Genomic DNA, 14,607 nt, shown 5'->3' with positions numbered 1-14,607 from the left:
TAATTTCCCTGCACTCTGTAGACTAAGTACCTCCTTTAGCTCCGCCCTATATACAGCCAGTTCCGTGGTCACCCATAAACGACGCCAAAAGGTTAGAGGTCTAAGAGCTATTTCCTCTGCGATTGGTCTCACCCCTAGATCCAAACGCAGAGGAATAATTCTGGAGCTGGGGGGAGCAAATAGCTGCCTGGTAAAATTGTTCTCAGACATGGTGATAATTCTTAGAGAACAATGACCCCATAGTTCAGCCCCATACATTTTAGCACCCTCTGATTGTGCTTTGTAAATTTCCACAATCTGACCAACGGGTTTATGGAAAGAATGCCTAAATAGCTTGACCAGCCCCCCTGTTGTTTGCGCTAACCTGAGTCATGTTTTGTTTATTTGTGTCCCCCCAGTCCATTTTTTCTGTTCGGGTAACCCCTAGGTACTCAAATGCAGATACCCTCTCCAGCGGGATGCCCTTCAAACAGGGATTAGGCTGTGTCCAGCTAACTGGGTTAAAGACCATATATTTTGTCTTCTGAATGTTAATTTCCAGCCCACTGTGTTTACAAAAGGCATCAAAGCTGCAGAGCATCCTCTGGATACCCATTGATGACTTGGAAAGGAGTAATGTTTCGTCGGCAAACATCATTGCGGGCACTTTGCTGTGCGCTATGTTTGGTGCATCATTGTCCTTCTCCTTATTCGGTGGATCAACCAAAGCGTTAATGTACAGACAGACCTTGGTGGGTGCAAGCACACATCCTTGTCTGACACCTCTATTTACTGCTAACGGTGTTGTGGGTTTACCCTGTTTTCCATACCGAATTTGGGCATGTTAGACCTGGCACCATTGCCATTACCTCCTGTGTTTTGCTGTGTGTTGGACTCCATTTATGCTGGTCTAGATGCTGTGGGCACATTGCCACTGCTGTTTAGTGCCAAAGTGCAAGTGCTCCCTTTGTAAATTATTGTTATGGTTTAGGGATTCCATGATTGGCTTATATGATTTACTTGCCAGACCCTAGTACAGTGCACTATGTGTGCCCAGGGGCTGTAACAAATACTGCTGGTGGGCTTGCAGCACTGATTGTGCCACCCACAGAAGCAGCTTGGAAAATGTGACTCAGGCCTGCCATTGCAGAGCCTGTGTGCAGTCTGGGACTTCAATGTCGACGTGGCAAGTGAACTCACTTGCCAGTCCCTAAATCTGTGGGCAGGGTGCCTTGTATGTGAAAGGTAGGACATGCCCTGATGTGTGTGGGATATCCTGATAGTGAAATACAGCCAATTTATTTTTCACTATTACAAGGCTATCTGTTCCCATAGGACAGAATGGGGTGTTTGTTTATAACATCTTATATACACAACTGACCTTGGGAACAAGATAGTAAAGTTTAGTATGCCTGAAGTCAGAATGTTAAAGTGCATCTTTTAGTGAGGGTGATTTCTACATTCTGAGTTTGAAAATACCACTTTTAGAAAGTAGGTATTTTCTTGCCTAACCATCCAGTGTGCCTCTGCTGGGTTTGTGTATTGCATGTCTGGCTTTTGGATGATAGGGGCTGGAGAGGGGCTCCAGAAGTGTGATGAGTCAGGGCTGGGCTGAATAGACCGCCCGACTTAGACCGTAGGCCCGACTCCTGCTGACACCGGGCCGCATCGACTCCGAAGCCTTCATCGAGGCCGCTGCCTGCACCGGAGCCGAGGACACCGCTTGTGATGTTCACGATGCACTGTCCCGACTCGCACCGCAGCCCCGACTTCATCGACACCGGTGCCTCATCAACGCTTAGCCGATCCTCAACGTGGGTGAGTCCCGAATCCATCAATATCGCATCGTCGTAAGGAATCAACGCCTCGCCGCAATTCGTGACTTCACCTCTCCGACACAGTAAGGAACCGACATCTCAACTCCCCTGCGCTGCAGTAAGGAACAGAGGCATCACCTCCCCTGGGGTCGTAAGGAACCAATGCCGCAGGGGCCAACAAAGCATCACTTCTCCCACGCTGTGCACCGTCTTTGCTTTAATCAATTCCAAGGTACTGTTCTTTGTGATTCTGCTTGACTCCAGGCCCGATGCCGTGCCCCTCACTGTCGGCGCCGTTCTTTGGGATTTTCATCTGTCACAACGTCGGAATAGCTCCAGGTAGAGTTATTTGTTGCTAGAAGCTTTATTTGAGTTAAATAACATATTTTTAAGGATTATTTTGATAGTTTATTGTGGATTTTTGTCGTTTGGTCTTGTTTTGGTTTAGATAAAGATTACTTATTTTTCTAAACTGGTGTGGTGTCCATTTGTAGTGTTTTACACACTGCCTCTGAGATAAGCCTGCCTGCTTGTGCCAAGCTACCAAGGTGGTGAGCAGGGGTTATTTTAGGAGTGTATCCCCCTTACTCTGACTAGAAGCAAAGGACCCTATTTGGACAAAGGTACCTACCTCTAACAACTAGAGACCTCAATTTCTAACAGGGCATAATTGCCTTCATGTAAATGCCTAAGCAGATGACACCGATAACTAGGGACTCCTAGATCTCTTAATACAGCCCTTTCTAAAGCAAAACTTACCTGGCATCTCGTCCCTGGTTGGTGATACGGACCCCGTTGCCTGCTTCCGTAGCCCTGCTGCTCCAAGCTGTCCCGGTCTCCCGCCGCCGCGTCAACACCTATCGCGGCCGCGGTGGGGAGACGGGACTACACGCCCCAGCAGCCCGAGCGAGCCAAACCCAGCTGAGCCCTAAGTGCGCGCCAGGAGGCGCTTAAAGCAACGACGCTGCTTCGATAGAGCGGGACCCTTTCTAAAGCAAAACTTACCTGGCATCTCGTCCCTGGTTGGTGATACGGACCCCGTTGCCTGCTCCCGTAGCCCTGCTGCTCCAAGCTGTCCCGGTCTCCCGCCGCCGCGTCAACACCTATCGCGGCCGCGGTGGGGAGACGGGACTACACACCCCAGCAGCCAGAGCGGGCCAAACCCAGCTGAGCCCTAATTGCGCGTCAGGAGGCGCTTAAAGCAACGACGCTGCTTCGATAGAGCGGGACCCTTTCTAAAGCAAAACTTACCTGGCATCTCGTCCCTGGTTGGTGATACGGACCCCGTTGCCTGCTCCCGTAGCCCTGCTGCTCCAAGCTGTCCCGGTCTCCCGCCGCCGCGTCAACACCTATCGCGGCCGCGGTGGGGAGACGGGACTACACGCCCCAGCAGCCTGAGCGAGCCAAACCCAGCTGAGCCCTAATTGCGCGCCAGGAGGCGCTTAAAGCAACGACGCTGCTCCCGCGTCGCGGGATCGCGCGCGGGTAGCGCCGGGAGAAGCCCGGGACAAGGGCGGGACCGTCTGTGGCCGTCCGTGGCCGGAAGAGGCCGGGCTGGGCCACATCTCTCGCGGTTCTTGACTGTGGGTTAGTACGGTGTTCTTTATATTGGCTTCTAACTGGACTGTAACTATCATTGGCATTTGGATAAGTTAACTACCTATTGATGTATAAGACGCTCCATTGATGGAATAGAGACTATCAACAGTTTGGACGGATAATCTTATTTACTGCTTGATAGTGTTAGATTTACCTCTATATTGTACTTTACTCGCTCCATCTGCTAATTGAGGAAATGATGAAACGGGGAAGGAAAGTTAAAGCTAAAACCCCTGTTACACGGTCACACACCAAGTCATTAGCTACAGATCCCCAACCATTACCTACGCTGACTGCTATTGACAAGATGTTGCAGCAGACCATTGGGGTTGTGGCTAACGCTATTGAGAATACTGAGAGACGGCTCTCTATTACACCATCATTATACATCTCAAGACAGGAAAGAGACACTTCAGCCACTATGACTGAAGCGTTGGAGGCCAGTTCCTATATGACATCCTTTTATATAGATCTGCCCTGCAGTCAGGCGCCTACAGAAAATTCTAAAGATCTTCATGGCAGATCTATTACTCTGACCTCTCCTCTTGTTGCAGAGAAAAGGGTGGATACATGTAAGCCTTGTCCGAGAAATAAGAAAAATAGTGCCCCAACTAAATCAAATAAAAATACTCATACAAATCATGACCTGGTGACTCCATCTGATAATCTACACGATTCCACGCCAGGAATACCATGTTGGGTTGCTAATATGGTTTCGGACTTACAAACTTCCCTGGAACAGACAATTATTACGCAACTTAAGCCCCTGGTATCAAAACTTGATAAATTGATTTCTATGCTGAATACCAGAGGCGGAGGGAAAATTGAGGTAGCTAACTCCCAAAGTACTCCTGTGCCCCTTGTTACGGAAGCCCAACAATATAAAGTTTCCTGTAACCCAGTAGTTGGAACCAATAGCCCACCTGCACAGATTGCAAATATGGGAGCAATGTTAGACATCCGGGACTTCGGGAGGCCACAGTAGGTGCAAGGCGATGGTAGCTTCACAACCAACTCTGTTGTAAGAAGCGCCCCCCTCCCGCTTCCTGCACAGCGCCTTCACTCAGCCATAGTGTTTGCGCCGCAGTGTCCGCTATTGTGTTGACACCGCGTTCCACACACCTTAGCGAGTGTGTAGGTAACTCATATTTTTAATTTTTTTCACCACGTGGCACTTCACCTTTTGCCACTCACCTCACACTGGTCCTGACGAAAGCTCCTCACTACTTATATTCGTGAGCTGAAACATGTAGACCCACCACATAGCCAACTAACAGATAATTATTTCTCCATTTAGTTGCATCACATATCTTTTTAACCAATACCCTGAGCCGCCAATAATAAATCTTCCAATGGCAAGGATTCTCAGCGGTATTTTTTAATTATCACCACATCACACTTTTGCACTACACCAGCTCCGCTGTAGTCAGGCGTCGCAGCACAACCGGGAGGCATTCGGCCACCCGGTTGGGGCCCCAATGATGAAGCATGACACCAACCAGGTTGGTGTGTGAGGGGTCTTTTAACCCACATGGTGGGTTCCCAAACATTGCTTCATTTGACCGTACCACACTACATTGGGCGTGTCCACCTTTGACAAAACTTATCTAAATCCAGGGGATACGGACACAACCCCCCTAGTTGTCCCTAGCTCTCCCTTTTGTTCTTGACAGCAATGTTAGACACCCAAAGACTTGCATCCATCCCACCCCGAGACCTCCCTAGTACTGGTTCTCAGCAAAAGAATAGTCAATCTACAAAAAATCTGGCAAGTAAAGCCGATTAAAGTTCTGACTAAAGCAAAGCCAGGTGAACTGAGGAATAACACTAACATGCCCACCAAAGGGAATATGATATTAGAAACTACTCCCCAGCAGTTGCCAACAATATATCTACCCCCCGAAGCCCAACCTTTTGTCGTCGCACTTGTGGGTGTTCCACCCTTAAGTGAGGGTAAAAGAGAAAATGAGGGTGAGTTAAAAAATAAGTGTATCCAGTGGCTCACAGTAAACAGACCCCTACCAGGAGATATTTCAGGAGAAATTTTGCTGGCTAGAAGAGTGGGCTGGATTGGGAGGAATCCAAAGACTGTGGCAGGGGATGTAATAATTTTAAATTTCAGGGACGCCACTGCTGTACAATATATATGTAGTAGTGACACTTACAGACAAAATACCCAAATATCTGCTCTACATCTCTCATATTTTTATCCTACCCCTAGCTTCGAACCACACTGCCCTAGAGCCAGGTTCCCCAACAGGGGGCATTACCTTCCATCCTGTAACCCGGAAAATAGAGGAATATATAGAGAAGGCTGGCCTATTCGCACTCCCCTCTTTCCGATACAACCACATTGGAATAGATTCAGTGTATTGGAAGAGGTAGATTGACTTAGTTTAGGCGTAAAACTAGACCAACAAGTCATTAATAAAGCCCCTAGCCGGGCAAGGGTTTCAGAGGAAGAAATACCGTTTGTAGATCTTACAAGCAACTCACAAATTGATCAGATACCTGTGGGTAGGGAAATTAATACAAGTAGCTTGGCCGCTGAGAGTTCTGATGATTTGATACAAGGTTGTATAAAATTGGTTTCATGGAATATAGCTTGTCTAAAAAATAAGTTGGGTACCCCAGATTGGGCTGCATTTATGGCTAAATTTGATATTTGCCTAATGCAAGAGACCTGGGCATTGGAGGGTAGCAGTAGTTCGACTTTTGCTACCTACAATATTTTTGCAACATCAACAGGTAAAGGCCGCCCCTCTGGTGGATTATCGATATGGATAGCTACACACTTGGGAACCCAGGCTGTGCAAATACCAACAAAATCTCTGGATTTCCAATGTGTTTTATTAAAACCTCCAGATAATCCCCCAGTAGCATTAATTAACGTCTATTCGAGACCAATTAGAAATGGTAAAGAATCAGCCACATTGAATGAGTTGGCATAATTTATCTCAGGGCTAGATCCTTGTATTTCTATAGTTCTTGGTGGGGACTTTAACTGTCAATTCGAACCACTGGGTGGGGTGGATCAGGGTGAACAGGACAAGGTAGATGCGCTATGGCGCATTCCAGATCCCGATATTTCCCCAGTCAGAGCTTGGACACCTTTGGTGCTACAAGTAAAATCCCTCTCCCTTGCAACGTCCCTGCGGGCATGCAATGGGAGAACGGACTCTGACCGCCCAGCAGTAGGGACGTTCAATCTGACAGATAGGGTCTCTATCATTGACTATGTAATGATAGAAGCTAAAAATTGGGACAAGCTGAAGGACTTCAAAGTCGAAAAAAGGCAGGATAGTGATCATAACGCTCTGATCTTAACTTTGAAGCCAGGGTCTTTCGGGCTAAAAAACCCTGAGACTAAACTAACTGTGGCAATTCCTCCCCTTGTATTATCTAATAACCGTAGAAGGGTGAAATGGCCCCACTTGGCAATGTCACCTTTACAACTCGCAAAAATTTATCAAACAGCGATACCCTTGATAACCCAGATGGCTGCCGAAACAGGGCCTACACAGGCAGTGGAAATACATAAACAGCTAGTGATGGGACTGGGAGATGTCTTTTATCCAATAGCCAGAGCAAAGAGGTATGTGCCTAAAGCTTATCCTTGGTTTAACAGTGTCTGTAGAAAATTAAAAAAGAACCTTCTTACAGCAATCAAATTAAAAAATAAACCTAATTTCCGAGATGCTAGACAAGCATATAAGGAGGAACTGTCCAGGAGCAGGTCGGAATGGGAAGAAGAGAGGTGGGAAACGTTGAGGGATGCCCTAGTGACAAAAGATGCTAAACTTTTCTGTGCATTAGTGAATTCCACTATAGGAGGTAGCGGGGAATCTTTTCTGCCAAATATTGCTCCCTCAGTGTGGGAAATGCATTTTGCCACACTGTACTCTTCCCCCCCCGGTCGCAATTTTGGAGCGACCGAATAGGGCTCTGACAATGCAATTAGATGATCAATTCTGTGCCCCACCGGATCTAGATCCCACACACGAGCATTGTCGCAGGAGTTTCCAGACTATGGAGACCAGCTTGGCCACCTAGGCACCGGGATGCGGTTGACTTCTGAAAGTGCTGAGAGTATCTCAATTAAGGAAGTAGAATCCGCAATTGCTAGACAGCCCCCTAATAAAGCTCCAGGACTCGATAAAGTGCCAGGTGATCTTTTTCGTTCTCAACCTAAAATCTGGGGACCCTACTTAGCTGTATTATTTAATGCAGTTCTGTTAGGAGCAAATCTACCAGACACCTGGGCAGGGGCTGAAATTGTTCCTATTTATGAGAAAGGCTGCCCCTTAGTTCCCTCAAATTATAGGCCAATAAGTCTCCTGGATACTACACAGAAACTTATGGGTCGGATTATACTAGATAGAATTCTTGGGTGGGCGGAGGAGAATAGGATATTAAGTACCTTCCAGGCAGGGTTTAGAGCTGGGATCTCGACTTTGGACCAGCTTTTTAGATTACAGGTCCTGTTCTGGAAGACCGTAATTTTGGGGGGCGGTAGCCTTTACTTGGTTTTCGTAGACTTACGGGCTGCTTTTGACCTCGTGCCTAGAGAGAGTCTATGGAGGGTCCTGGAAGATCTAAACCTCCCGCCCTATTTACTAGATGTCTTGAAGTATTTTCACAAAGGGAACTACGCCCAGGTACGCTGTGGGAAAAATGGAGAACTCTCGGACCGCTTCCCCGTTACTAGAGGAGTATGCCAGGGCTGTGCCCTGGCTCCCACGCTTTTTAGCCTCTACATCAACGGTCTGGTGGGTGAGCTAGATAATGTCAAGAATAGACCTAGAGCCTATTTCTGAACTCCTGTCGAGCAGACCCCTCCTGTATTGGAGAAGGTTGTGGACCGCACCAGAGCTCGATGATTATAGAGCCGAGTTCTCAGCAATCTGGGACCAGCTGAAGAGTAGAAATATACCTTGGCTATCTCATATTAAGGCTGTATTATATCAGATAGGTCTTCCCCAATTATGGGAGACTCCTGAGGAAAGTTGCATAGCGGTAAAGAGAACGGAGTTGCTAGCTCTATTCAGACAGTATAATTTGGATCAGCTATACCGCCTATCATCTATGGGTAGGCTGACCATGGAATTCCTGCAAATAAAATTGATACCTAGCAGGGAGGAGTTCCTAAACTTGATCCAGCCCCCCAGGGCAAAGAAATTATATATTCAATTAAGGTATGGTTGCCTTCCGATTGGGGAATTGACTTGCAAGTGGACGGGAAGAGGAGAGGGGGTTTGCCCTGTCTGTAATAAAACCAAAGAAGACCTTGCTCATGTTCTATTTTTTTGTACCGCCTACAACGAAATACGCAGAGCCTGGCTTGTGCCATTGTGCAGAAATCTGGGTCTAAAACATTGTGCCCAAGCCTGCAGGATTCTACGCTATGACACTTCCCCCCCCCCCCCCCCCCCCCCCAATTGTGTTTTCTGTTTCTCGCTTTTTATATGGTATGTGGCGAAGAAGGTCTGCCCTGATAAATTAATTAATCAATTGATTAATCAATTGCTTTTAATATTGATGGAATTTAATTGTTTATTACTGCTTCTTTGATAACTTCTGTTTAATAACTTTTTATCTCAAGTGCTGAACTATTTATGTATTTTATCTGTATGTACATATTTTATCTGTGCTTTTATGGTCATTGACCGAAATAAAGCTATCAAAGTGAAAGTGAAGTTTATCTCTGACAACCAGATAAAATACGGATTTTAGGTCCACAAAGATTATGTAGAGGATGGCACCCTCTGTGGACACCATTTTCCAGTAAAGAAGTTGGAGTCTAAATATTTGGTCAATAGTGGAGGTGTTTTTCCTAAAACCAGCTTGGAATGGACTCAAGATTTTGTGTTCGTCCATTCAAGTCTTGCAACGGTCAAGCAACACCCGAGCAAAGACCTTCTGTGTTACAGCAATTAAACTGATGAGTCTGTAGTTAATGGCAAGGAGTGGTGACCCCTTTTTGTATACCGTAAGGATTTCAGCACCGGCCCATGTTGCAGGGATCGCCATTCGCTGCAATATAGCATTAAATAAAACCCACAAGTAGGGGCCCCATATTGTTGGTTCTGCATGGATGCATGTCATAATTTAATGAAACTGATTAAAACTACCTAAAAGTAAAAGAAAATATGGCTTATTGAACTTCTATACTTTTATGTAGCACAGTGTTCTCTACCAGTTCCACACCCATTTTTCTCTGTGCTGTCCCAACAATGAACATTCAGCTGGAACAGGCATGTACAAGAATAAGTGAGAGGCACAGGCCAGGAGGATATCTTCAAATGGCAACCCCTGTTTTTTTTGTATATATCAATTATTTATACATGGTAGCATACCGATGCCTTATTAAAGAAATCGATCATCTGCTAACTTTTGTCACTTGCATAGGGCTTGCATTGCGATTTCATCTTAAAGAGTAGCTGAGCCAGAAAACCTTCATTACGTGTTACAGGCCCATGCAGCGGAGGCACAACTTGTGCCGGTCAATACTATGTCCTGGAGCTCATGCTCCAAATCCATGACCTCTGCCAAGGTATCCTGGTTCTGGTTAAATATCTGTGTTGACCAGATAAAACCGCATAGTTGAAAAGGTTAGTGGACAGCTGCACATTAACCATATTTAACTCCCATCAAGTATTTCACCTTTCTGAATGATCTGTTCATTGTTTATCTACTGTATTCTGATTATTGACTGCGTTGTCACAGCTTTGCTGTCTTTTATGCCACAGGAGATGGGCCATTTCCTGGAGTCATTGACATGTTTGGAGGCGTTGGGGGTCTCACGGAGTTCCGCAGTGGTCTTCTTGCCAGCCGGGGCTTTGCCACACTCGCCTTGGCCTATTTTGCCTATGATGACCTGCCAAATTTTCTCAGTGAAGTGGATCTTGAGTACTTTGAAGAAGCTGCAGACCTTCTCCTGAAGCACCCCAAGGTATGTCCTCTCTGACTCCTCCCTGTCAAATGTAGTGTAACACTGACTTAAGATCCGCTGTCCAAAGGCTCTCTCCCGCTACACTCTAGCCCTTTTGCAGGATTCACCTTCACATGATTTACTCTTCTTGTAACAATGCTACAAAATGGTCTTGATGTTGCTTTATTGCGTGTCATGTACATAACCGGTTCTAGGACAAGGTACAATCCTTAATGCAGAAAACTTTGTGTTAGAAATATGCCTAAAAAAGTATTCCAAAAACTAATATTACAAAGAAAACAACAGGGAATAGTATTCTGAAATTAACAGCACAGGGAAGGTAGGAATTTCAAGATGGCTTCTTTGCAAGCTAAAACAGGTGGGACTCAGAAATGTAGTCCCACTGCTAGGTTCATGAAGTAGGGCGGCATATTCAGTCCTAATTCAATGAGCCTTCAAAGCACCAAAACCAGATTGAGGGGATAGGGGCTTTCTGTAGCGCCTTGCTGGTGAGACAAGTCAGAGTCACAAAAGTTACGAACAAAAATAAAAAGTAAAAAGAAGAGACTTCTGTGGAATGTGAGGAGGTGAACTCTACTCCCCTCAAACAGGATAGTTATTTTAAAATGTTCAAAAAGTAGGCAGGATTGGTACAAATTGAGTAGTGAGGTGGAAGAGGTACTGTGGTGGGAACTCCAGCCAAAAGCAGAACCACAATAGTTTTTTTTAAGGACTGGGAAGATATTTATGATATGGCAAACAATGCCAAACTCATTGCATGGAATAACACGAAACCTATGCAATTTTTGGCAAGTTGATTAGTCTTCTGTGTTTCTAAACATGACACAAGCAACTGGACTCGTACAAACCTTGGTTTCCACTATCCAGCAGCGTACGTGCGGAGTCCTGGAGGCACCATCGATGTGGGACTTTGTGCCATCTGCAGTGGGTATTCTGAAGAACTGCCACGGTTGCGGACTTCATAGAGCAGCGATAAATGCCCCCTTTCTTAACCATAAAATCGTTCCCCTTCACCGACTTGGATACATGTTGATGTTGAAATAGTCTAAGAACGTGATGCGCCCGATCTTGTAGAGTAAATAAGTTACACTGGTGGTGGCTGCAATCTAGCAGGAGTCCCTCTTTCAACTTCACTCTAGCTCAATAGTGAAATAAGGTCAAGGTCCAGAAGTGGGTCTCTGGATAGGCCCTCGATTATCAAAAGGAGTCTTTGGAAACAAGAGATTCCAGAACTCTTGGAAACTCATCATGAAGCAGAAGATGTAAGATCTTCACAATTATACAGCAGCGTGGCCGTGCATAAAGGTCTTCTCGAGGAACTGAGTTTATAGCTTTAGACGAACCATGGAAGACGTACAAGTTACAGCTTGCTATTTTAGAGTCATGATTTAGTGAATCACAAATACCGGCCAATGAAATGCTTTCCCCAACACAGAGTAGAGTAATTGAGTGAGCAAACTAGTAGGTTGAAGCTGGAGAGGTCTTTCCACCAAGGTGAGGCTTATTAGAATGTGATCCTCCTGTGAGACCATCTTTTCGCTGATACAGTCCGCTAAGAAACTAGTGGCAGGCTCAACAGCTCATTTGTGAAATCTTTTATCTGGAGAAAAAGAGAGAAATGGGGAAATTGAGGTTGGTCTTGGGAGTTTGGAGAGGTTGAATTGAGGCCTAAAAATACTGTACTTCTTCTACCCCTTTTGATGTTTGACCCACATCTGCACAGTAAAGGAAAGCAAAAAAGACGAAGCACCACAACTATAAACATCTGTATTTTTTGCTAAAAGTTCAAGCTCCAGTATCTTATTGTATCCACTGCCTCTTCAAGTTGAGGGATGGTGTGAATAAAAGCCTATATAACGAAGAGATAAGGATTGGAGTAATCTTTATATTTCTTCCCCATCCCTGTCTTTTACTTATGAGGACATGCCCAAGTTTTTCCAACAGATTTGGAGATGTACTCCAAAAATAAAGTGCAAACTCCAAAACACAATTCAACACCCAGTGCACTTTAGTAAACAGTATCTCAAATCTAACCCAGGTCTTGAGTCCGACGAGAATACGCCCGTGCCAAAAGGCTACTGATCCTGTAAATCCATATCCAGACGATAATGGTCCTTGAAGGTCAGTCCAATGAGCAGCCCTAGTTGCCCTAAACAAATGTCAGTTATAGGGACATCCTGAACTTCTGTTCAGAAAGCAGCCATACCTTAGTGGATTGCGCCTAAATGAACTCTGGCTGATCCATACCGAAATATCATACCGCCAGAAGATGGAAGACTTGACCAACAACTTAAGATTCCAGAAAAAGATTCTTATGAGCTGCACCAAAAATCACAAAAGACCGACACAGCAATGCAAGGTACTTGTGCAATCCAAATGAATCGAGAAAATTGAGTAAATTGCCAGCGACACAGGATTGAGGGACACACAGGATGAACCACATTTCTCTGGGAAAGCTTTGAGCCACGGTAGGAACGAATGCAGGACCTTTCTTCAAAATATTTAAGGAACCTTGTTCTACTAGATGTCTGGGTGATGTGCTAGCCACTAGGAAGAACGTTTTGAAAGACAAGAATTTGAGAGAAGCATCTGTCAGTGGCTCAATGAGAGCAGCTTGCAGCACCTTGAGGCTGAGCCAACAAGACTCCTTTGGGAAGCAGAGCAGCTGTGAAGGCAGCCCGCTGACTACAGAGGGTGACAGGAGATAAACACAATGCAAACCAGTTCTATAGTAAAATGAGTAAGATTCACATTGCCCAAGGTTCCATAGATTTTACTCCACACTGCTTTTGGAAGTATGCCCAGTGGGCAGCCATCTAGAACAGTGCTTCCCAAACTTTTAAGTACCACAAATCACTTTTTATAACTACACACTTTCTCAACCCACGCATCTTTAATGGCTATGAAGCAGGCAACTTTTAAATTTAACTAAGGCATAGTGTGGTAGTGCACTGTCATTTACAGGCAGCACACTTCCCATTGAAATGGCCACAAAATGTGCGCAGTCATACAGGTTTACAGGTAAAAGTATATTGCACCCAAATGATAATGAGCGGAAATCGAGTTACAATTGAATATTTATCGTCTGTGCATCACCAAGTAAAGTGTCTTGATTTGTTTTTATCCCTTTAAAATCTTTGCTTCCATCACAATTTAAAATTACAAAAAATGTGCTTCATTTTTGCTTTCCTAACTGCTGAATGTGTACAGTTCATTTAGAGGTATTTACATCTTCTTGTTAGTTACAAGAAATCACATCTTACTTTCCGTTCACCCTTCGTGTACTCCAGCATGATTACCACACAATTCACTTTACTTTTTTTCTCTAACTGCAAAGTGTGAGGAGTTTGTAAACCCCAATCCCCATGTTAAAGAAACAAATAAGCAGCAATTTGTCAGAAGACATATCCTGACATTAGACCTCTGTCTTTGAAGTAGCAGCAAATGTGACAAGTTTAATACAGAGTTTAAAGGCATCTTTTTCTATTGCTTGAACTTTCATGACCCACCAAAAATCTGCTTGTGACCTCCCACAGTTTAAGAAACACAGGTCTGGGAGCTTGAGCAGACCTTGCTTTCTAGCCCCCGCATTGCCACGTCACATGGATTCTATGTACAGTGAGTCTTGAGAGTGGAGGAGACGAGGACACTAAAAATCCATTCAGGTGCAGTTGCTATATGATGTATGTGCAAGGCTTTTCTGAGGACACCAGCAAAGTTGCATACAATTAAGGCCTAACTGTGTGGCCAACATTAATGCAGTTAATCATTATAGAGTGTATGGGCAAGGCTTAGGGCCTAGAAAACTAATACCTTGAATGGTGGTCATAAGTAACTGAGTATGCAAGGAGGTGGGAAGATTATGGACGCAGCAAATTCCAGAACTTTGCCTCAAAGAAATGTGGTGAAAATGCTGTCCGCCCCGCAAATAACTGTACAAGGAAAAAGGGGAAGGGAGGTAGAGAAATATTCCTTAAGTGTTTTGAATTGCTGACCTCTAGACCATGGGCTGGTGGAAGGTGTTGCCTTAGCTGCTGACTTAGGAGCTGGGGAACACGGTTTGAGTCTTGGACGTCGGCTCAACATCCTGTGATTCTGTGCAAATCACGTAATCTCCCGATGCCTGGAACAGCGCCTTAAGACTCTCATGGTTAATTAGCTGCGCCATACAAATTTGAGTATTATCATTATTTATATATGTGAGTCACACAAAAGGATGGCCCTTTTGCAAATAAAAGAATCTTTTACAGGGCAAAATAA

The 14,607-nt window shown here is 45.0% G+C and overlaps 1 protein-coding gene across 1 annotated transcript in view; it reads left to right on the top strand.

Annotated features, from left to right (window-relative positions):
• Nucleotides 1-14,607, top strand: part of LOC146839646 (acyl-coenzyme A amino acid N-acyltransferase 1-like) — a 103,084-nt gene that overhangs the window by 63,744 nt on the left and 24,733 nt on the right. Inside the window, exon 3 of the mRNA XM_085651732.1 lies at nucleotides 10,145-10,347. Coding sequence (XP_085507858.1) covers nucleotides 10,145-10,347 — 203 coding nt within the window. The remainder of the gene's footprint in view (nucleotides 1-10,144; nucleotides 10,348-14,607) is intronic.

This window comes from Triturus cristatus, chromosome 4_1 (genome assembly GCF_964204655.1).
Source record: "Triturus cristatus chromosome 4_1, aTriCri1.1, whole genome shotgun sequence".
NCBI lineage: Eukaryota > Metazoa > Chordata > Amphibia > Caudata > Salamandridae > Triturus > Triturus cristatus.
This window is presented reverse-complemented; position numbering and strand designations above follow the sequence as displayed.